Raw genomic sequence first — 25,069 nt, forward strand, 5'->3', positions numbered from 1 at the left:
CTATTGAGAAAGTAAGGCTTTTGGTTTGGGTCGCAGGATCATAATTGTCTAGAATTTTATTCACACATTATCTTTGAACTAGGTGTGAGTTCTGTGAGGTTAGTAACTATGTCCTAATTTAGTTTTGCTTCTCAGTGCCTATGATGGAGTAGATGGTGAATTAATCAATGAAATTGATGTCCCCTTTACTGGGCACACCAGACCTTGTTAGCTCCCTTATATTCATTCTTCTTTTAACCAATTACTAGGGGCTGGGTGCACGAAATTTGTGTACCGGGGAGGGGGGATGGGTCCCTCAGTGACCTGCACCCTCTCCAATCTGGGAGCCCTCAGGGATGTCCTACTGACAGTTTAGGCCTGCTCCTGTGGTTCTCTACTCTCTGTGGACCTGCCTGCTTTACGACACCCAAGGCCTGGTGGGGGCCTGCTTGCCCTTTGCCCCGGGGATCAGGGGCAAGCAGGGCCCTGCTGACAGCTCTCTGGCTTGCTGCTGCAGGGGCAAATAGGGCCCTGGTGTCTGGTCTCTCTGGGGACCCTCGGGGAACTGCTTGCCCCTCACTGCCATGCCCAGGGGCAAGCAGGGCCCTGCAGTCTGCTGTCTGCTTGCTTGCTACGGGGGTCGTTCCTGCCTCGCCCCTGGCCATTGGCGCACATGCCGGCTTTTAGTGCCTGGGTCCTGGGATTGTTTCCACCCTGCCCCCGGCAGCTCCAGGCCTATGTGTGGGCCTACAGGCTCAGAGTGTCCTGGCTCCTGAGGACGCCTGTCCCTGGGACCCAGGCGCCTTGGTGCCGGCGTGTGTGCAGTGCCTCAGGGTGGGGACATCCACCGCATTCCTGCTCCGCCCCCGGCTGCTCAGCGTCTGCCCGTGTAGGCCCAGAGTGGCCGGGAGTCGTTCCGGGACCCCAAGCGCACAAGCAGCCACCCTACCCCCAGCTGCTCTGCGCCTGTGTATGCAAATTAAACCACCATCTTTGTCGGGTTAATTTGCATACTCCTGATTGGCTGGTGGGTGTTGCGAAGTTACAGTCAATTTGCATTTTTCTCTTTTATTAGTGTAGATGCTAAGCTCTAAATCTCTATTCACTTCTTTTTTCAGACTTCAGTTTCTCTAAAGCATTTGTTTTCTTTTCCTCTTAAATATTCTTTTTCAGTTACTATGCAAGTTTCCCTTTTCTTCCTCTATCTCTATTAGGCATAAATTGTCTGGTATTTTTAAATTGTTTTAGTAAAAACATTTCATGTTTCTGAAAACAATTATTATTTTTTAAAATATATTTTTTATTGATTTTATACAGAGAGGAAGGGAGAGAGATAGAGAGTTAGAAACATTGATGAGAGAGAGTCATCGATCAGCTGCCTCTTGCACACCCCCTACTGGGGATATGCCCGCAACCAAGGTACATGCCCTTGACCAGAATCGAACCCGGGACCCTTCAGTCCCCAAGCCGACGCTCTATCCATTGAGCCAAACCGGTCCCGGCCAATTATTTTTCATATTAGTTGCTTTGACCTACAGCTAACACAGGTCTGTATTTTCGGAATACGTGTTATTTGCTACACAGGTTTAAATTCAGAACTGACATAATTTTGTACAATGTATTTGATTTTGGTCTTTTTAATTTTTTCTTAAATACTATGTAAGTTGAAATGATCTTATGATTACATTTATGTATCTGGAAGTATAGAGCCCTCAAATGAAATGCTTCTTTCACAAATTAAATAATACCTATGGTGTCTTTTTCCTCATTAAACTTTTCTTATGGGACCAAATGCCTGACCAAGTCTGCCCTGGGCTGGATGCTGAGTGGATACCTAATTTCCACACAGCTTCTATATTAACTTTTTTGATTATAACAGCGTTTTTCAACCGCTGTTCCGCGGCACACTAGTGTGCCGCGAGATGTTGCCTGGTGTGCCGTAGGTGCAGACAAGACAAGAATTTTATAATTTTTCACTATTTTGTTTACTTAATATTTCATAATAAAGTAATTATAAAATACTTTCTTTGTGTTTATTTGATTCCTATTCAAGAGAATTACTTTATATATAGTCAATATAGGCACAGAGTTAAATTTTTTAACATTTTCTAATGGTGGTGTGCCTCGTGATTTTTTTCATGAAACAAGTGTGCCTTTGCCCAAAAAAGGTTGAAAAACACTGGATTATAAAATATTGTCATCTAAGTCACTATAACTTTAAATGAACAAAATATTATTTTTATCTAAATATTTTAAAGAAAGTTAATTATAATGATTTATTTATTTTTCTTTAGCAGCTGATGTACCATCAGAAAAAGACCTTAACAAAGTTCTTCAGCTTTTGGAACCTCAAATTTCCTTTTTGGAAGATCTAACTAAAATGGGAGGGGCAATGCGGTCTGTTCTTACTCAGGTTTTGACAAACCAACAGAACTACAAAGATCTGACTTCTGGTGAGTAAAGAGTTAAGAGTAGAAGAATGTTAAAATTGGCTTATATTGCTATGATTATTAGAAATTGTGTATTTTAGAACTCCCAGTCTAGGGAGGAGCCTGCAACCAAGTATATGTCCTTGACTGGCATAGAACCTGGGACCCTTTGGTCTGCAGGCCGACGCTCTATCCACTGAGCAAAACTGGCTAGGGTGTTAATTTTTGATGCAACATATCATAACTATATTCTTTCTCCCTTCCAACAATAACAACCACCATTTTATGTTTTCATCTTTGGTATTCTAAACTTTTGGGTTGTTTAGGATTTTAATAATAATGTTTAGGATTTTATAATAATGTAGAGTTTAAGTTTTAAAACTTGGAATTGTTGAGTATGTTTTTTATATAGTATACTATACTGTTATATAAAATATTTTAGTTTCTATACTGTTCATTTAGCTCAAATTTATAGTACAATAAACATATCAATTATTTAAAAATCTGTTGTAAATATTTTAAATGGCATTCTTTATACTGGTTCATAAATAGCAAGTTTTGAAGATTGAAGTTTGTTTTGTTTCTTGGTATAATTTCCATGTTTATTGTTAATCATGTGTTATTTAGAGATAGTCAGATATATTTATTTCTTCAGCAAATACTTAAGTACTCACCGTGTGGTATAACTTTGGGCTAGGTATTAGAGCTTGGGTAGAGAAGATAATTAATAAACCTGATAATCCTATTTGTACCCTTATAAAGCTTATAGTATAATGAGTGAGATGACATTAATAAAACCCTCAGACTAATGACAAATTGTAGTAAATACAATGAAAGGGTAGGACATGTGTATACTAAAGAGAGAGCGATTGCACTGATGGGGAAGGTGAGGAAGCTTCACAGAAGGCTAGAGGAGTTGGGTGGTAATGGGATAGGATTAGATTCCAGGTAGAGGCCATTTTCCTCTCTGACTATTGGCCCATCCCTTATGCTATAAACAACATAAAACTGGTTAAGTAGAATTGGGAGACATTGGAGTTTGTTAATAACTCAGGCATCTAGCTGAGACAGAAGGCCAATCCTTAGAGTAAAGGCTGGTCTAGATCAGCCTAAATGAAGCCTAAAGCCCTGACAGTATCTGCAAGGAAGATAGAATATGGAGATTATTCTGTCAGCTCAGAGGACATATAGAGAAACTTAGGCTTTCCACATATCTGTTCTTTACAAAAGTCTTAAACCAAACCTTCATGAGTTCTAGGTGATCAGGCTATTAATTGAAAGCTTGTCTGGAGGTTCTAGCAGGAGAGGGCAGCTACTCCTATACCCTTGACCGAGGACTGGTCCTCTCCTCTGTGGGGAAGGTTGTCCTCTTCGACCAAGTGTGCAGCTTTGGGAGGGATGCACATGGGTGGTGAGGGAGAAGGGGGACACCCGCCTAGCCAGCCAGATCAGCTGGATCAATCCTGACGATCAATGAGGTGACATATATTGCAACCAGATCGCCCTCACATCCATGATCAGGCTATTAATTGAACTGTCTTATAAAATAAGATGAATACTCTTCATAGGAAGATAACAGAATCCAGAATCTTGTATAATGTGTCATTAGAATATCCAGTATCACCCTGACTGGTGTGGCTCGGTTGGTTGGGCATCGTCTTATGTATGAGGAAGTTGCCATTTCAATTTCTGGTCAAAATCACAGGCTCGGGTTGAGGCTCCATCTCCAGTAAAGGGTGTGCAGGAGGCGGCAGCATATTGCTGTTGCACTCTCACATCATGTTTCTCTCTCTCTCTCTCTCTCTCTCTCTCTCTCTCTCTCTCTCTCTCTCTCTCTCTCTGTCTCTCTCTCTCTCAAAAAAAAAAAAAAAAAATCAGTAAACTGTTCTTTTTTTTAAAGCAATGTTCAATATGTTATCAAAACAGTCAGTAGAAACTCACTTGCAATAGCCCAGATATTGGATTTAGCAGGTAGACATTAAAGTAGTTATTATAAATACCAGAGGCCCGGTGCACAAAATTCGTGCACGGGGGCATTGTGTGTGTCTCTCAGCCCAGCCTGCACCCTCTCCAATCCGAGACCCCTTGAGGGATATCCAACTGCCCGTTTAGGCCCAATCTCGGCAGGATCGGGCCTAAATGGGCAGTTGGACATCCCTCTCAGAATCCAGGACTGCTGGCTCCCAACAGCTTGCCTGCCTGCCTGCCTGTCTGATTGCCCCTAATTGCTTCTGCTTGCCAGCCGAATCAACCCCTATCTACTCCCCTGCCAGCCTGATTGATGCCTAACTGCTCCCCTGCCAGCCTGATTGCCCCTAATTGCCCTCTCCTGCTGGCCGGGTCACCCCTAACTGCTCTCTCCTGCAGGACTGGCCGCCCCCAACTTCCCTTCTCTGCCGGCCTAGTCATCCCTAACTGCCCTCCCCTGCAGGCTTGGTTGCCCCCAACTGTCCTCCCTTGCAGGCCTGGTCACCCCCAACTGCTCTCCTCTGCTGGCCTGATTGCCCACAACTACCCTCCCTTGCAGGCCTGGTCCCTCCCAACTGGCCATCTTGCAGTGGCCATTTTGTGTCCACACGGGGGCAGCCCATCTTGTGTGTTGGAATGATGGTCATTTGCATATTACTCTTTTATTAGATAGGATGTTTAAGTAATTAAAGAAAAACCTGTTCAAATAATTATGATTGAAGTAATAAGGAATCTTAGCAAGGAACTATAAATAATAAAATTCTAGAACTGAAAATTACTGTAGAGTGCAAGGACTTAATTGACAAATATACTGGATGGGCTTAGCAGTAGATTAGACAACATAGAAAAACTGAGTGAATTTGAAGACACATCAATAGATTATTTAACCTAGAAAACTGAAAACACAACAGAGCCTCAAGGACCTATTAAAATCAGATGACCAAATATCACGACAGGTGAGTTAGAATTGGGGCATTAAAAAACATTTGGAGAAATCATGACTGTAATTCCCCAAATTAGATGAAGAAATATAAAATTATTTCTCCAAGATGTTCACTGAACCCCAAACAGGATAAATATAAAGAATATCACAATACAGTGTACATGTGGGAATATTTATGGGTGAAAATGAGCTTATTTTTAAAAAAGGAATAAAAAAGGCCAGTTAAGTTGAAATGAAATGTATGTTATGGGGATAGTGGTACAAAGAAAGGCTACTGTATTAGGCTAGTTCTAGATTAGGTAGATGCTTATAGACCATGTAAGATTTTATATATTCATTTTTCTCAGGCTTGTGAGAGATTGATGAAATGTATTTTGTTAACTAAAAGGTATTACAAATCTATCCTAGTGAGATATGTCTCTTATTACTCAGGAGACATTGTCATTTTTTACATAGAACACTACAAGTTCTTTATTCTTTGCAAACTTATTCATTTATTTATGTTTTAATACCAGCTCAGAGATTAGAGATTTAAAAAACAAAATAAAACTGTTCTATTGCTGTTATTGAAGCTAGTAAAGAGAGAAATAAAACTCAGCAAATACTAAAGAAACACATTTATACCTTTTTATAATCAGAGAGGCTGAGATCTTAATTTAAGATACACAGTCTGCCTGAAGAGGTGGCAAATGACATGGTAATTTGGCTTTCAGACAAAATGATTTTTTTCTTTTAAGGAATTCTTAAATATTAGTATTTTCTTTTATTATTCATCTTCCATAATATATTAAAAAGCAAAACAATAGAAAATTTTATCAATAATAAGCTGAAATACTAAAGTGAAAGTTTTAGGATTGTTCAATTCTAGAACCTAAACTTTTCAGTATTTTTTGGATACTTCTGTAGAAATTATACTTTTAATACCTTAAATATGGTAATAAAACAGGAGTTAACAGTAATTTCAGTTGTAATATTTTAAAATTTTATCCAGGGATTATCTTCTCCAGGAAGCCTGTCCTAAATACTCTGCTTGGGTAAATTGGTTGCACAGTATTAGAACACTGGTTATCAAACCATAAGGTGAAATCTGCTACATAATTGTCTTTTACCATATTATCCTTCTTTCTCTACCACTAATTCATTGAAGGCAGGAATCATGCCTTATTAATCTTTGCCCCTCTGTGCCTTATATATAATCTCTGGCATATTTTAGATGTTCAATTACTTAGTAGGTTTCATTATTTATTACAAATGTGCTGTACATTCTGGGATTGTTAATGTCAAACATGAGTTCACAAAGGTGTGAAACTATTTTATATAATTCATTCTAGGGTTTTCTCTTCAACAGCATATTCACCTATTTATAGATGTATAATATATATTCTAGTGACTGAGTTGACTGTACTTATATTTCAAATGGAATATTTTAATCCTATTTTAAATTTGTTTTAAATATTAGGTCTTGGAGAAAATACTTGTGCAAAGAAAAGTCACGAAAAGTATCTTATAGCTTTGAAGAGCTCTGGAATTACCTGTCCTGAGGATAAACTTGTATATGATATTCAGGAGATATCTGCTGGCACTAGCACTCTGACAGTACCAGGTTTGTCTAAATATGTAATTTGGATAATTATAACTTTCCTGTATTAAAACAAAATAACCCCCTTCCAACTTCACTCATTATTGGAGAAATTTAAATAATGTGTCATTCTTTGTAAGAAGAGTAATAAAAGTTTAAAGATTTTTCTAAGTAGTAAAAAATGTAGCAGTTGTTATATTTAAGAGTAGCTCAGGATTTTAGTAAACCATAGTTTTTTGTTTTTGTTTTTTTTTAATATATTTTACTGATATTTTACAGAGAGAAAGGGAGAGAGCTAGAGAGCTAGAAACGTCGATGAGAGAGAAACATCGACCAGCTGCCTCTTGCACACCCCCTACCGGGGATGTGCCCGCAACCAAGGTACATGCCCTTGACCGGAATCGAACCCGGGACCTTTCAGTCCGCAGATCGGCACTCTACCATTGAGCCAAACTGGTTTCGGCAGTAAACCATAGTTTAAAACTAAAAAGGTTGGGGTAGGGTTTTGGGGTGTGGAGGAATTGAGCAAAAAAGAAAAAAACAAGGGAAAAACTTCTGGAGGGACAGAAGTGTGGTGCTTGCTGGAGGGAAAGGAGCTGTGTGGAGAAGGGCTGTGGTCAGGGATGAAGACTTGACTTGGGGTGATGAACACACAATACAGTGTACAGATGACGGGTTGAAGAATTGTGCACCTGAAACCTGTATAATTTTGTTAACCAGTGTCACCCAAATAAATTTAATAAAAAGGAGAAAAAATAGAGATACTTTTGAAATACTATTTGTGATGATTATATTTGGATTTCACTGGGATTTCCTATTGAAAGTATAAAGTTTATAGAATATTAGGTCCAAATTTATTAAAGATAAATGTTGAACTTTGCCAAGATAACTATTAGAATGAGTGTCTTAATATAACAAAACTTAGCTTTTGACATTGTGATGTAGCAAGTAAAGCATTATGTAACAACTATGAAGGGCAACTTTTCTTTTCCTTTTCAAAGGTTTTGCAGGTGCAACAGGAACATTGGCACAACTAGATTCTTCAGATGAGGTGAGGTTTACAATTTAAAACTTTTAAAAAATAGAATTTAAAAAGTTTTAAAACTGTACAGATTTTTGGATATTATCTAGTTTAAATTCTTAATTTTGTAGACAAGGAAACTGATGCTCAGAATGGAATAATTTAGCCACGATCATATAATTACTTAGTGACAGAACAAGTATTACTACAACTTGTTCTTAGATTTTTATTTGTTTATAATTAATTTCTCTTTTAGTAGTTTAGAAGTGGGAGGAGATATAGACAAACATTTCTTCTAGGAAGCTAGCCCAAAATTTATCCAAATTGCTGTTATAAGTACAATGAAATTGTCTTAAGAAATTTAGAGAAGTCTAGAGTAACTTGTTAAAAGAATATGAAATGTAACTGATTTTCTAATTATATAACTAAGTTATACCTAATATGTCAAGGATTATTAAAAAGAGCAATCTACAGGAAAATAGAATGCCAATATGAAATTTCAATTTTTATAGTGTTTATTAATATAATAAATATTTCTAGTAAGTTCTTTATAACATTACTGTTGTGGTGAGGTGGAATGGCTTCTCAGAAGGTAAGATCTGAGAATACTGAGTTGAATATGAATGGGTGCGTGTGCACTTCCTTGACTAAAGCCAGGCAGATAGGAAAGGAGTTTCTACTTGTATCTATTGCCAGTAGAAACTTTAGAAAAATATTACATAATGAAATAGTTTATTGATGTTACAGAGCACTTTATTAAAATAATCTAAATATCTTGATATAATCTTGAAAAATCTATAATTTTATGTTTGTACTTATATTGTTGATTAAAATCTTCATATTATTTTAGCATACCTAGCATTATGCATCCAACAGCCTTGCTAACAAGTCGACTTTATTTACACGAATTGGATTTGATTTGTGGGCACATGAAAAGCTGATCTTCAACACAGATATTTCTACTGTGTCTAGGAAAGAAGTAACATTTATTTTTGTCTTGGCCTAAGCTCTCCAGATTAGCTTTTAAATTGCCAATTTAGACCATATTCATTATAGAGTAAAGAGAAAATAGACATTAACAAAAATATAATAAAATTTCCTATTATTCTTATCACTTAGAGGTGTCTTAACTGTTAACATCTGTATTCTATCATTTTTATACTGGGGTGGGCAAAGCAGGCTTACAGTTGTAAGTACACAAAAATAGTTTATTCTTATATTATTATTTATTAATTATTGTATTATTTTCATACCAACAACTGTGAACTCACTTTTAATCCACCCCATATATAGTATATTTTAAGGGTTTCATGTATATGTGCTATCTGTATTCTGCCTTTTTCACTAATGGTCTTTTTGAACATTTATAACAAGGTGTATGCTTTACTAGTAACAGATTTTATTTAGTGTACTAAATAAAATTCAGGCCTGTTGCATGAAATTTGTGCACGTGTGGAGTCCCTAGGCCTGGCTGGTGATCAGGGCATGTTGGGGCCTTCTGGGTGCCAGCCGAGGCCTTCTCACAGACTGCTGGCTGGGGCCTTCCTGCCGGCTGGAAGCAATTTGTCAATAAGTCTTTAAAGTGTATTTATCATTGGAACAGAAATTCCAGTTCTAGAAATTTATCCTAGAGAAATAATTTGACAAAAGTAAATAGGAACTATATAAGTATTCATCACATTTGATTTATAGCAGGGGAAAAAATATTTGGCTTTCAATAACAAGGTACACAGTAAATATAGCATACTTTGTCTCCTTTAGATACAAGGATGGAGATCATCTCCTTTCCTTGCTTTGGCTGATGTGTATTATGATGTCCAGCTCACCTCACTGGCCTATGTTTATGAACTTTTGTTATTGCACCTTTGCTTATGTTGTCTTCTTTTTTTAGAATGAGGTTCTCCTCCTTTGTCTGACTAATTTTACTTGTCTTTTAGATAAGACTATAAGACTGGGAAATTAATAAAATTTTGTATTTCCAAGACTACTGCTTGATCAAGGATATACTTTTCATAGGAACTTTATATTTGAAATAATGAAGCCGCCCAGTGGTTGAGCGTTAACCTATGAACCAGGAGGCCATGGTTCAATTCCCAGTCAGGGCACATGCCTGAGCTGCAGACTCAATGCCCAGTAGGGGGCGTGCAGGAGGCAGCTGATCAATGATTCTCTCTCATCATTGATGTTTTTATCTCTCTCTCCCTTCCTCTTTGAAATCAATAAAAATATATTAAAAAAAGAGAAATAATTAAGCAATCCTAACCTGGAATATAACATAGTTTTCCAAATTTGTCTTTTTTCTCAGGGCTGGGAGAACAGTTTCAGAATAAATGTCTATTGGCTAAAATCTCAAACTGTGGGATCCCCTGGATCCCGTGGCATGATTTAACATTATTCTCTTCTTTAAAAAAGATTTAAAAATATTGGTATTTAGAGAGAGAGAGGAAAGGAGAGGGAGACAGAAATATCGATGTGAAAGTGAAACATCGATCAGCTGTCTCCTGAATGTCCCCCACCAGGGAGTAAGCCCACAACCTGAGAGTGTGCCTCACTGGGAATCGAACCAGCAACCATTGGGTGCACAGAATGATGCCCAACCAACTGAGCCACTGGCCAGGGCTGTGTCTCTTTTCTGTCTTTTAAGGCTCCAAGTTTCATTTTGATTGAGTTTCTCCAATGCAAAGGGTGAGGGTGGCAGAGGAAGAGTAGTAGTTTGTTAGTCCTGCTGCCAGGAGATTATTATGGAGGCCTTGGCAAGGGTGGGGATTAACAGGGAGGGCATATTATAGTGCTCAGTAAATGTAGAATGTAGCTCTGGAAAACCCCAGACTGGCCCTGAGGACTGATGCTGGACTTGATAGAAATCAGAATTTAAGACTGTGATGTATAAGCCGAGGAAGCTATAATAGTAGATAGAACAGCAGCATGAATCCAAGACTGCTTTTCTGCTTTCAAGATGTGATGGGCTCTGCTTGGGAAATCTGGGAATTTGTGTTACATTCTAACATGCCACCAAACTCCACTGTTAGCACAATAGACTGTATGCCAAAATACTACCATACATGTCCTTATAGTACCAGTTGGCTCATATATGTTTGGAAAATAGGAAAATGATAGTATAGCATTGAAGTTTTGAATTCATATGCAATTTTCTAGTTTAGGAAAGCTGGGAAAATGGAGTGGAATCATAACATTTAGCTGGAGGGGAAGAACTCCTGAATTCAGCTACAAAGATAGCAAGTGCCTTTTCAGTAACATTTAAAGAAAATTAGAAATGTGCACCTGTGCACTGGGCTTTCTCCCTCCGATGCACACTTCTAGTCACACCTTGGTTTCACCATCGGCAGGCTGCTTCCTCTGTTCCTCCTCCCTGTGCTTTGTCTCAACTCCCTAGCTTCCCACTCTGTTGCTGTGGTGCAGTGTACCGTCCCTTGAGACTGCCTCAAACCACTCCAAGATGTTTTCCTGGGCATCCAAATGATTTCCCCAGGTGCAGATTATGACTTTTGTTTGTCATAGATTCTTCAAAGCCTTTTTCTTTATTGATTGTTTTAGCCTTCTGCCTCTTCTCTCCTTTCTTCCTATGCCCATCAGCTTGACTTCGCTTCAGCTTCTTTGTTTATATGAAAATATTTATAAGGTTAGAAAAATTTTTATTTAGGCATTTTGCATTAGAAGAACAGATTAAGTGTAAGAGCTCTTATATTTTAATACTAGGATTTTCATTATATAATTTAATAAAAACTAGCAGTATTAAAAGATATTACAGCAAAGACAGAAAAGTAAAATGTGTTGATTAATAATATGTAAGCATGACTATATTATATTTAATCATTTATAAACATACATATATTAATGTAAAATATATAAATTCACTAATAGCATTCTTATAATGCTAATTCTGTTTTCCTCCAGGAGGATCAGGATGGAAGTCAAGGTCTGGGCAAGAGAAAGAGGGTGAAACTAAGCAGTAGCACCAAAGGTATTTATATTTTATTTTTAACTTGTATAAAAAGCTTCTAAATGCTTAATCACTAAGAACACTTGATTGGCTATCCGTATTGATATCTGAGATATGTTTGAAAAGAGACTTATTTAATTATATTTGTTGAATAATGGAGAAACTGTTTTTAGGGGGTGATTGTGGGGGACCTTAAAAGCAAGCAAAACCCTTACTATTGGGATTTTGTTATATGTTTTTTAAAATAAAATTTTTATTATGTTTTTTGAGCCAGAAAAATAGAAGTCATTTCATTAATTCTTTGATTTGTAGCCAGTGTTTTAGGTGTACAGTTTTAATGTGGATTACATCTTTTTATAGTCTGGCATATGCATTTTAAAGTGAAAAATGACAAATAAGGAGGAGACAGTGAAAGAGAGAACGTGAATAAATGTGTCTGCCCTGACTGGGCATCAGATTAGTGACGTCTTGGTGCACGGGGTGATGCTCAGCTCCTGAGCCGCTCTGGCCCGGCAGCTGAACGCTGGTTTCTGGTTGGAAGCCTGTACTTTGGATTTTTGCCACAATCAAAAGTTTAATACGGTCTATTGTCTGGGCTAATATGGTCTCGTAGAGTCATCAGAGGTTAAAATAATATTTTGATGAAAAGAAGCTTCTTATTTCTGGTGCTGATTAAGTGGAATATTTAAGACTGCTTGAAAAGGTGGAATAAGCAGGTAGTTTTAGTTGAGGCTCGTTTGGTAAGTGTTCTTAGTTACTTAGTTCATTTAATTTGTGGGCTACTAGCAAAGGGCATGAAATTTTGTCTGCAGTCCAGGATGCAGACATACTGGTACAATCATGCTTCCCTTCTCCCTGGTGCAGCAGAGAAGCTGTGATGCCTGAAAAAAAATAGAAACCCATATGGCTACCTGGCCCTTTGACTTACTCGAGTTGTCCATGTTTTTACCAGAGTCCTTGAGATACATCTGAGTTGGGATAGACTCATTACCTGAGGGAGATGTGGTGTGAACACTTACTCAACAATAGAAAAACTGTGAAATTGGTTAGGGTTAATTGAAAAAACTCTACAAAGTTATCCTGCAAGACAACTTGAACTGTAATGTAGTTATGGCTGCACCTGCATATTTTGGTGCATGTGATACTATTTCCTTCAAATCTGCATCTATTGTAGTTCCAGTTCCTGCATAAGCACTATCACTGAACTAGTCTACTTATAGTTGATATTTGCTGTATCCTTTTGATGTCCTTATATAGAGATGATGATTCAGAGCAGTAGCCCAAGATAGTTTGCTCCAATAGAGATTAATAGTAAGAATTAGTTCATTTTTAGAGGGAAAATTGGAGAAAGTAAAAGAGATAGCTAAAGTATTAAACATATTAGTTCATCATATATATGTTGAGATGTTTCTGTTGACTAAGTATGGCAAGGATTCAGAGATTAGCAAGAGACAGCCTTAACCTTTAAGGAGTGGCAGTTGGTTTTAGAAATAGGCTTTCCAATAGATAATTTTATCCCCTTTTGAATACTTTCATTAGAAAGGGGCATTGTATACATGAAGAAGAACTCTTGAATCTAGTGCAAGTAAGCATATTTAACACTCTTTATACTTTGCCTGGTATATTTTTTACTAGAAAAAAGTAAATGCTTCTGTATATTATAGTAAGCAATGCATTAGTAATTATTCTTTCTGGTGAAATAAATATTTCTTTTATGAAGGATAATTTCGAAGAATTATTGAATTTGTAAAGATTTCCCCTCTTTTTAAAAATTAAAAAAATTAGATTTGGACTTTATGTTCTTAATAGGACGTTTTTAGCTTAAAACCATCATTACCATCTAATTAGTTAATTATTTAATTAATTTAAATTTATATATACAGTTATGGTGACATTGGTCAACATAACTGTATATATAGGTTTCAGGTGTGGGTTTCTATGTTTGGGATTGATGGGTTATTAATTATAGTAAGGTTTAGATGAAATGAGAAACTTAAATCATTAGATAATATTTTTTTTTTACACAGATCAATCCATAATGGATGTTTTGAAACATAAAAGTTTCCTAGAAGAACTATTGTTTTGGACTATAAAATATGAATTCCCTCAGAAGATGGTAACTTTCTTACTCAATATGCTTCCAGATCAAGAGTATAAGGTATATACATTTCCCCCACTTCCTTTCTGAACTTTGCTCCATATTCTTTGTCCTTTCTCTACTAAATTTTAAAAATGTATTTCTCAGCGGTGGCTTATTGTATTGTAGCTCTGAGGACTGATATAACACTGTGAAAGAGCATAGAGCCTGCAGAGGAAACATAGTATCAAAGATCTGTGGCAAAGCACCACTGCTAAACAGAATTCCTAAGGGTTGCCTTTCTGTATAGAACTTGATCCAAAGGGAATGCTGGGTGACAAACATAAAAACAATTGCTCAAATAAATATGTTGTTACAAATTCTTCGAAGGAGAGGTATAGATGCTATGAGTATGTGTAATGGGACCAATTGAGTTTAGATTGTGGGGTTAGGTATGGGAAAACATTGGATTATGCTTTCCATAAAGTTAAATACAGAACAGTTATTGACTGATGTACTCATGTAGAGAGATGAAGTCTCTTGTCCCAGGGTATCTGGACCCACCTGTTACCATTATATAGTTATGGCAAAGTGACATAGCCTAGTGTATGAAAACGGAAATGCATCATGCTGTAGTTCTTTTTATGGCTTAGGAAATAAGGCCTCTTTAGGAGTAACACTTTAATAATGCCATTGTTTGGTGACATTATAATTGCTTAGGAAATAAATGTACATGTTACACAGAAAAAATAGTCAGTCAGATTAGTGGTCAGCTTTCCAAACAAATAGGAGAAGATATTTCTTTTGGAGTAATCACATAGACTCACTTGTTAAGTTATATGAAACCTGTGATAGTTTTTAGCTGAGACTTTTGGTTTTGTTTTTAAAGTAGGTAGCACTGAACAAAGAAAAATACTTTGACAATAAATTGATTTATTTATGACATAGAATTTGTATTTTAAACTATGATATTTGTAATTGCTTTAAAATTTTAATTTAAAATGCCTATTAACTTTTTTAACTATCAAAATATTTTGTTGATGTTTCAAAAAATGGGGAAATATGACTTACAACTACTGTCATCATTGAAATTATTTTTTCAATTACCTTGGGCATCATCACAAACTAAAATAGTTTAATATGATTAATATAATATGTTGGAAATGTGTAATAAAAGAAAGTTAAACTAATGTGTGTTTTTTTCTATTTAAAACATTTACAGGTTGCTTTTACAAAAACTTTTGTTCAGCATTATGCTTTCATTATGAAAACACTGAAAAAAAGTCATGAATCAGACACGATGTCTAACAGAATTGTTCATATTAGTGTTCAGTTGTTCAGCAATGAGGAGCTAGCAAGACAGGTAACAGAAGAATGTCAGCTGCTGGAAATTATGGTCACTGTGCTATTATACATGATGGAAAGTTGCCTTATTAAAAGTGAGCTACAAGGTAAAATCAGAATTATTTTAATTAGTTTTATTAGTATACTGTGTATACCTAGTCTTAAAACTTCCTTGTATGTTTAAAAGCAGCTTTCAAATATTATAAAATAGTACTTATTTATAAAAGAAATTTTTGGAAAATTTTCAGTAACATTTAAAATAAAACTTTAAAATCACCTGTAATTTAGAAGCCCCAGTCACCTAATGGATAAGGCATTGGCCTCCTAAAAGCACTTGTAGTGTTGTTATTAATAAATTACTTGTTTAACATTTTGGGATATTTTCTGTCATTTTGTTTGATAATACTATATAATAAAAGAGTAATATGCAAATTGACCGTCACTCCAACATACAAGATGGCTGCCCCCATGTGCACAAAAGATGGCTACCACAAGATGGCCAGCAGGGGAGAGCAGTTGGGAGGGACCTGGCCTGCCAGGGAGGGCAGTTGTGGGCTATCAGGCCAGCAGGGGAGGGCAGTTTAGAGAGACCAGGCCTTGAAAGGGAGGGCAGTTGGGGGCAACCAAGCCTGCAGGGGTGGGAAGTTAGGGGTGACCAGGTTGGCAGAGGAGGGAAGTTGGGAGCGACTGGGCCTGTAAGGAAGGACAGTTGGTGGTGGTGGTGGTGGTGGGGCAGGCCTGCAGAGGAGGGCAGTTAGGGGTGACCAAGCTGGCAGGGGAGAGGAGTTAGGGGCAATCATGCTGGCAGGGGAGCAGTTAGGCATCAATCAGGCTGGCAGGGGAGTCGTTAGGGGGTGATCAGGCTGGCAGGCAGAAGTGGTTAGTGGCAATCAGGAAGGCAGGCAGGCAAGCAGTTGGGAGCCAGCAGTCTTGGATTATGAGAGGGATCTCAGATTGGAGAAGTTGCAGACTGGACTGAGGGACATTTCTCTCCCCCTTACCCCTCCATGCACCAATTTCATGCACTAGTAGTATATTTATATGTATATATACATACATACTTAAAATATGTTACCATAGTGTACGTGCCAAGAATATGTTTTTTAATGGTTGCAGGAATTAATATCATATGGCTTTACTATAATTTAAACATTTCCTAATTAGATATGTTCCTTTTTTATCATAAAATTTTTACTACCAGCCTCAGACATTTTACTATACCTATACTTTTTATAATGTAAGAGTTGAATAAATCTTGATTTTTCTGTGATGCCATAGTGAGATATTTGATTTTCTTATTTTCTGCCCAGGAGTCTCAAATTGCCATATATTTCTAGGACCTTATCACATTCTCATTTCTCTGTAGTCTTTCTTCTTGACTTTACTTCCCTGTAATAATATATATTATGTGAGTGTTTGCTATGTATTAGGCACTGTGTGAATACTGTTTGTATGTTGTTTTAATTAAACTTCTGAACAACTCTCTGAGATTGACATTGTTACTATTCCCACTTTAAAGATGAATAAATTGAGGCTTAGTGAAGTTAAACTGTATACTCTATGGCAAGTAAATGACAGAGCCAAGATTCAGAATTCATTTCCTCTGATTCAGAATTTTTGTTCTTCACCATGACACAGCCAGGCCAACATTGATAAGACTGTGTATTCTCTTGTTGGCACCTGGAGTTAACCTTTAAAATAACAACAGTACTTCAGATTAAATCTTAGGGCCTTCCCATTTTCTGTAGTTAAGACTTGCTTTGTTCCACTGTTGCCTCCTGCTGCATATCAGCTTTTACTACCTGTTTTCAGATGTGATACCATAGCCTGAAAATTGATATATGCTCAGTGTAATAATAGCTAGCTAATAATTATGATAGCTACTATCTTTTGAGCACTTTGCTATGCTCTTTTCTTAGTACTTTATGTGTATTATAGATATTGCTTTCTCCATTTTATAAATCAGGCAATTATGGCTTAGGGAGTTAAATAAATAATTTGTAATTTTACAGCTGTCAAGTGGTACAGCGGGGTGTTTGACTTCAAAACTCATACTTTTGGTCACCGTGGGCCTATTTTCCAATTGTAGGTGTAGTGGGAGAATAATACATTTTATACATTGAGCAATATACCTCTTCACTTCTTTAAAGGAAAATTTAAAATCCACTTTGTGTTATATGTAAGATGACCTTTTACTTCTTAGAGATTTAACTATACATATTGCTCTTTTATTTTTGAAAAAGCCTTTTAAAAATAGTATTTTTAATTTATAAACTAGAAAACTTTTTAAATTTAGCTCTTTTGAAAAGAATCTGGAGTCTATTTTGTTGACTAAATGATTTTGCTGTGCTTACATTATATGGTTTTATTTGGTCTACAAAGAAGAATATTTGGGAAGAAGATGTATATGCGTCTGCCTCCCATTTTTTTTTTTTCATAGGCAACTTTCCAAAGAGAGTTTTTAAAGTTATGCTATTTCTAATCACTCAATAACCCACCTCAATCTATTGTCTGCTTCCATCATTCTGTTGTTCTTTCTAAAATTGTCGACGACTCCAGTAACCACATATCATGTGTTCCCAAAACAGCCCCAAATTTTGCCTGTTGTTCTGATATAGTTATTAATACAATCTCTTCAAGTCTCAAGAGTCCCAATTAATCTAATAAATTACACTGTAGCCTTTTCTATGGCCTACATCAGGGTGGGGTATCTTATTTCTGCCAAGAGCCATTTGGATATTTATAACATCGTTCTTGGGCCATGCTACATTATTAACTTAAAAATTAACCTGCTATATTTGGTCAAACATTTAATCAACTCACCACTCATGCTTGGCAGGGCCATACCAAATGACTTCCAAGGGCCAGATGTTCCCTACTCCTGGACATGATGAAGAAACCAGGGGCCACTCTTTGGACCTTATCTTGTCTGATTTTCAGTAGCGTTTCACACTACTGATTTTCTGCTCTTTTTGTGGTCCAATACTCTTCTACTTGTCATATTGATTGAAGACTAATCATTTTATTTCATTAAAGATTTGAAGGTGTTTATCACAAGACCAATATTTAAAGTAGTGTCAAGAAAAATAGTGATTTTGAGTAATTATATTCTGTTTATCTTCTGTTTTTAATGAAATAGAATAGTGATCAGTGTTTAAATATATTAAAATCCCAGCATCTCTAAGCACTCTCCCATCAATATCAATGGCTCACAACTACAGTGGCAGTAGTTGTCAGCCATAGTGCATTTCTGAATCTCAGGTGTGGGTTATTTATAGAAAGTCCCTGAGTCCCTCTTTCTCATTCAGTTATACCCTCGCTCATCCTATTGAGAAGCACTAAAAAAGAGAGTATACTTAAGTTTGTGGGTCCTGTTCTTATATATAGTTAAATTTCAGTGTGAAAAGAGTCCCTTACTTGCCTCAAGTTCAGGAGTAAAGGCATTATTCTACATGCTCATTTAGTTTTTTAAGTTCATACCTTGCAAAAATTAAAACTGATATAAATCTTGCTAAAAGAAAACAAGAATTCATATTAAACATCAAGAGTAGGAAAAATAATTTTATATAATAGACTGAAACCCAAATTTAATGTATGGAAATTAAGAGGTTCAGTAGAAGCCCTCTTCACTTATGAGTTTGACAAGTAGGTGGTTAATTGAAAAAGTTGGTTAAAGTGAGGAATCATTAAAATGATACATATTGCCCTGGCTTAGTGGGTAGAGCATCGGCCCTTGAAGGGTCCTGGGTTTGATTCTGGTCAGGGGCATGAATCTTGTTTGTAGGTATGATCCCCTATCCAGGTCCGGGAGGCAACCAATCGATGTGTCTTTGCCCATCAGTGTTTCTCTCACTGTCTTTTTCCCTCCCTTTCATTCTCTCAAAAAAAGAAAAGAAAAAAATCAATGGGAAAATATCCTCGAGTGAGGATTAACAACAAAAAGATACATTATCTTAAACAAGGCATTTTAACCTAAAACAGAAATGCATGCTCCTTCTCCAGTCTTTTAATTTTGGGCAAAGCATTTTTAAGGTATTGTTTCCTTGAATAGAGTTCTTTTTCATATATATATATAACATCTGTAAAGCATCATCTGTGATTTTCAGTTTCAGTTTCCTTAAGGTAGAATAGGAACATTAGATCTTAATGGCTTCACTACGTTTACAAATCTTTCTAGGCTTTGGCTCAGTGGATAGAGCGTAAGCCTGTGGACTGAAAGGTCCCGGGTTCGATTCTGGTCAAGGGCATGTACCTTGGTTGTGGGCATATCCCCAGTGTGGGGTGTGCAAGAGGCAGCTGATCGATGATTCTCTCTCATTGATGTTTCTGACTCTATCCCTCTCTCTTCCTCTCTGTAAAAAATCAATAAAATATATATATATAAAAAAGAAAAAACAAAAACAAATCTTTCTAGGCTTTTATATTTTTTTCCCTCCAAGATTTTTTAGCATTTTTTCAGGCACCTTTATGGTCTCTTAAAAGCTTATGATCCAGTTTTTGTAATGTTTCTCTATGTTTTTATATTTCATCAGTTTATATACTTTTAATTTAAGTTTTCTAATTATAATAAAAACAACAATTTACATGAACAGAAACAAAAACTGACTCTGGATAAGCATATATGTACTTGGCTTTTATACTAGGTTGTTTTTTTTTTTTATACCAAGCATTCTGTAGATTATGGGTATTAAGATATTTTACAGTGGGATTGGGGGGCTTGTTTGTCCAGTGAATCAGTTTAATTAGAATTAGTTAAGAGTGCTAATGCATTTATGTGATAACTTCTATAAGTAAAGATTTTGTAAAGAAAAAAAGATTTTGTATAAGCATACTGTCTCCCCAACAATGTATTTAAATTTTGAGGATTTTGCCCTGGCCAAGTAGATCAATTGGTTATAGCATCATTCCGATATGCTAAGGTTGTGGGTTCAATGTCTGGTCTGGGCAAATACAAGAAGCAACCAATGAATGCATAAACAACAAGTCAATGTCTCTCTCTGTCTGCCTCCTTTCTTCTCGCCTTTTTTCTCTCTCTCAAATAAAAAATAAAATTTAAAAACTGAAACTGAAACTTTTTTTTGAGGGCTTTTTTAAGGCTAAAGTTTATGTATGTTTTCGGTTCTTTCATTTTTGAAATACTGTTTTATTGTATTTACATATTCTTTGAGTAGAAAGTAATTAAATATATGGTTTAAATCACAAGTTTGATAGGTAAGATGGATTGAGATTAATCTAGGAATAAAAATATTTATTGATTTGGACTGAAATATTGCATTTATCATTGGAATCAAGAAAATAATATGGTCTTCTAAACATAGTTAACTCAGTATCATATAATATGTTGGACATATGGTAAACATTATTATAATGTGCTAAGTATTATGTTAACATTTCATTTAATTCCCTTAAGATAGTGTCTTTTTCCATTTTACAGATGTGTAAATTAATTCAGAATCTAACATGCTTAAAGCCATATAGATATTAAATGGCAAACTAGGTTTGAATTTAGGTGTCTCTGAATCTAAAGTGTATAATCTCTATCCTTGTAAAGTTTTTTTTTTTTTAAACTTATTTTTGGTCTGTGTGTGTTTGTTTTAGATGAAGAAAATAGTTTCCATTTGGTAGTGAACTGTGGAGAAGCATTACTGAAGAATAACACTTATTGGCCTCTTGTCAGTGATTTCATTAATATTCTTTCTCATCAAAGTGTGGCTAAGAAATTTTTGGAGGACCATGGTCTGTTAGTTACATGGATGAGCTTTGTATCTTTCTTTCAAGGTATGAATTTATTTTTTTGTTAATTTATTTTATCAAATGCCTAATGTGGAGCTATCAACTACTAATTAAATGATAATAGCACATTATTTGGGTTATGTGTGAAGTGTCTCATTTTAATTAATTGATATTTGTAAATACTTTAATAAAGTATTCATGAAGATACATCAGAGTTAAAAAATGTTAGAATATTAAAAAGGAAACAGGAGAATAAGAATGTATTTTTTTTTAGTATTTTAAACCATTATTCTGGAAGTTTCTATTTTCTAAGAAGATTCATAATGCTTCCATAAAAATTTCATAAAAATGTGTGTTTTTAACTATCATCAATTAAAATAATTTTGACTTTTTAATTCAATATATTCAATTATGTTATATAAGAGATAATTTGCAAATTATTTATTTAAAAAATCTATTTTGTAAAGAACTTTAAAAGGACTAGATTGTTGTATTTTTAACAATTTACTTATTTCTATACACATTGCTATTTGTGTGCATATTAGAATATGTTTGGTACTTGGAACTATTTTATTTGATTTTTAATAGGAAATCTTATTCTCATTAATAAGGTTTATATCTGTTTAATTTTTGTAAGGTATGAACTTAAACAAGCGAGAACTAAATGAGCATGTGGAATTTGAGTCTCAGACCTACTATGCTGCCTTTGCTGCTGAACTTGAGGCCTGTGCACAGCCAATGTGGGGGCTTTTATCACATTGTAAAGTGAGGGTATGCTAACTTCTGTTAATTTCTCTAAATGCCTTTACAATAATCAATTAAGAAAAAAGATGTGAAAACATTTGTATACATGTGTATAATAAGGTTGCAATGTTTAGTTCTGAACTAATCTCTATGAAAGCTGACTTGAGATAGTAACTATTTTTCTTAGGCAGGCTGGACTTCATTTATATTACCAGATCTTTCCAGCCTTCCCTTGTGAATATAAATCTCTACACTCATCGTTATTGTTTCATTTTACCCATCATCAGTTAGTTGCCTGATTCATCTTATCTTTCAAGGAATGAGGATAGTTACCAGTAAAGTTTACACTTTTAAGATCCCAAGCACAAAATCAGCATACATTTTATACAAATTCCAATTGTTTATAAACAAAATCTAAAGGTAACATAGCAGCAACATAAATTCTTTTTAAAAAAAATATTTTTTATTGATTTTTTACAGAGAGGAAGAGAGAGGAATAGAGAGAAACATCGATGAGAATCGATCAGCTGCCTCTTGCACACCCCCTACTGGGGATGTGCCCACAACCAAGGTACGTGCCCTTGACCGGAATCGAACCTGGGACCTTTCAGTCCGCAGGCTGACGCTCTATCCACTGACCTAAACCGGCTTCGGCAACATAAATTCTTTTAATTGGATAAGAAAAAGCTTATTTGTAATTGTGTGTATTTATGTCTTTGTATACAAATACATTTTTACTTTTGTATTTTTTAAAAATATATTGATTTTTTACAGAGAGGAAGGGAGAGGGATAGAGAGTTAAAAATATTGATGAGAGAGAAACATAGATCAGCTGCCTCCTGCACACCCCCTATTAGGTGTGTGTCCGCAACCAAGGTACATGCCCTTGACCAGAATCGAACCTGGGATCCTTTAGTCAGTAGGCCATATGCTCCATCCATTGAGCCAAACCAGTTAGGGCTTACTTTTGTATTTTTAAGTATTGGTTTGATGGGACTGCAGAATCCTTGGATAATCCAGAAAAATGGAATTCCCTGATCCTTAAACTAAGAATTTGACTAAGATTTTGCTATATGAATACCAAGAAGTCCAACCTGCTAGCCTGTATCAATAAGCATGCTGGACAAGATTTTATAGCGGAAATATTTTGAAACTCTGGATTCCGGTTGGGCTCTGCTTCTTTCTACGTAGGTAACTTTGCCTGCTGTTTTTAAACTATTTGAACTTCACAGTCTCAGTCTTTATCCTTATTTTTAAGAAAGTAAAATGAAGGACAGCAAAGCCTGAACTTCTTCACAGGGTCATTATGAGGCTCTCTTCCATATACTCTTTAGGTGTATGTGTTTCTTTTTAAAATATATTTTATTGATTTTTTACAGAGAGGAAGGGAGAGAGATAGAGAGCTAGAAACGTCGATGAGAGAGAAACATCGACCTGCTGCCTCTTGCACACCCCCTATCGGGGATGTGCCCGCAACCAAGGTACATGCCCCTAACCGGAATCGAACCTGGGACATTTCAGTCCGCAGACCGACGCTCTCCCCCTCAGCCAAACCTGTTTCGGCTAGGTGTATGTGTTTAAGCAGATTTATATTTTTCTCTCATGACTTGAGCTATTTTCTAAATGCAGATGACTCACAACTTGATTGCTGTCCTGCTAGGTTCAAATTTCCAACAGCTCTGGCTACTCATGTAGATAGATCTCCTTATAGGTACATGTTTTCTCAGGTCCCTAACTGACTTCTGAAATCATCTGTTCCTACTGCGTCCTTTATGTTATTTAATGGTATCTTAAATGATGCAATCAGCTAATTTATAAACCTTCTCCCATTGCTGTACCTGCCTTATTTAGTATGTAAGAGATGCCACGAGTTCTCTTTTCCATTCCAGAAATACCTCCCTCCCACTTCTTCCCTCTGTCTTAATTCATTTCTGTATATTTAAGAGATCTGGGCGGTTAAGACAATTTCTTAACTTGTTTTTCTGCCTCTGATTCTTTCTTTTGTAATCCATCCCAATACTTAAGTTACTTTTCTAAGTTCTGTGGATATTTCTTCTCTGCTTACTTTCTATTGGTTGCCCTGAATTCTCTTTGATTGTTGAAAATGGTAAGAGCTAGTTAAAAGAGTAGTACTAGATTGTTTAATAATGATAGAATGGATAAAGGATGGCTCATTTCTAGAATATTATTAATTTTTGCCTTTTGAACAGAACAAGCTATAAAATCTCCACCTAGTGGCAACTTTGGGTTACTGCATACTTGACAGAAGTGTCTGGCCTTGTCAGAAGTAGTGCTAGACTATGACACAGAGCATTTTATTTATTTTTTGACATAGAGCATTATACATAATTATTTCATTTGCTTCTTCATAACAGAACTAGGAAGTAAGTAGTATTAATTCCCATTTTTACATATGGAGAAACAGAGACTCATACAATTTAAGTAAATTGCCAAAGATAATAAACTAACAAGTAGTTAGCATGCATACTAAATTTTTTTTGAGTGGGTTTGTTAGTGGTGGGGAGATGGGAGAGAGATGATCTGAACAGATTATTAAATACTAGAGGCCTGTTGCACGATATTTGTGCAAGAATAGGCCTTCCTTCCCCTGGCTTCACTCCCAGCTGCCTAGGAGCTGGCACATCCCTGCTCCCGGCCCACCCGGGGGCCGGCAAGTCCTAGCTTCTTTCCGGAGCACCGCTTCTGTAGCTCCATCCGTTGCCCCCCTTCCCCTCATAGCAGGCATCACACTGCTCCATGCCTGCACATGCAAACTAACCTCCATCTTTGTTGGGTTAATTTGTATACTCACTATGATTGGCTGTGGGCATAGTGGAGTGATGGTTAATTTGCATGTTTCTCTTTTATTAGGTAAGATGCTGTATTTAAGAATGGGATAATAAACTGGCCACTTATTAAAAGAGTTTTGATATCCACCTTTTTAAATTATTCTCCAAAGGGATTGTGCCAGTTTATATTAGTGTTGAGAAGGAATAATGGTACTCTTTTGCCCAAACCCTTGATAAAGTAGGAGAACATTTGGTTTTTAAAATTTCTTTAGTCGTGAATTATCTACCAGTTAGTTTGGTTATGACAGATTATTTATTATAATTTATAAGTGCCATTAGATTTCTTTTCCCTGTAAGAGATGGGAAATAGAATATTATTTAAAATAATATTTTTATAAAGATAAATTTTTATAAATGGAATAGATTAGAACAGAGTGACTATTGGCAAGGAAACTAGATAAATTATATTTGGTTTGGATGGTAGCAGAAATAGGTAGAAATA

The 25,069-nt window shown here is 36.0% G+C and overlaps 1 protein-coding gene across 5 annotated transcripts in view; it reads left to right on the forward strand.

Moving 5' to 3' along the window:
• Positions 1 to 25,069, forward strand: part of UBR3 (ubiquitin protein ligase E3 component n-recognin 3) — a 135,965-nt gene that overhangs the window by 30,201 nt on the left and 80,695 nt on the right. For 4 of the 5 annotated variants that reach the window (XM_084892284.1, XM_084892286.1, XM_084892287.1 and 1 more), the window contains exons 3-10: positions 2,274 to 2,432; positions 6,779 to 6,922; positions 7,900 to 7,949; positions 11,835 to 11,901; positions 13,908 to 14,038; positions 15,180 to 15,408; positions 20,900 to 21,079; positions 21,672 to 21,805. In XM_084892284.1, coding sequence (XP_084748410.1) covers positions 2,274 to 2,432; positions 6,779 to 6,922; positions 7,900 to 7,949; positions 11,835 to 11,901; positions 13,908 to 14,038; positions 15,180 to 15,408; positions 20,900 to 21,079; positions 21,672 to 21,805 — 1,094 coding nt within the window. The remainder of the gene's footprint in view (positions 1 to 2,273; positions 2,433 to 6,778; positions 6,923 to 7,899; positions 7,950 to 11,834; positions 11,902 to 13,907; positions 14,039 to 15,179; positions 15,409 to 20,899; positions 21,080 to 21,671; positions 21,806 to 25,069) is intronic. The other variant, XM_084892285.1, reaches the window with a different exon arrangement.

Source organism: Pipistrellus hanaki (genome assembly GCF_964339955.1).
Source record: "Pipistrellus hanaki genome assembly, chromosome: 8".
In the NCBI taxonomy this organism is placed as follows: Eukaryota; Metazoa; Chordata; class Mammalia; order Chiroptera; family Vespertilionidae; genus Pipistrellus; species Pipistrellus hanaki.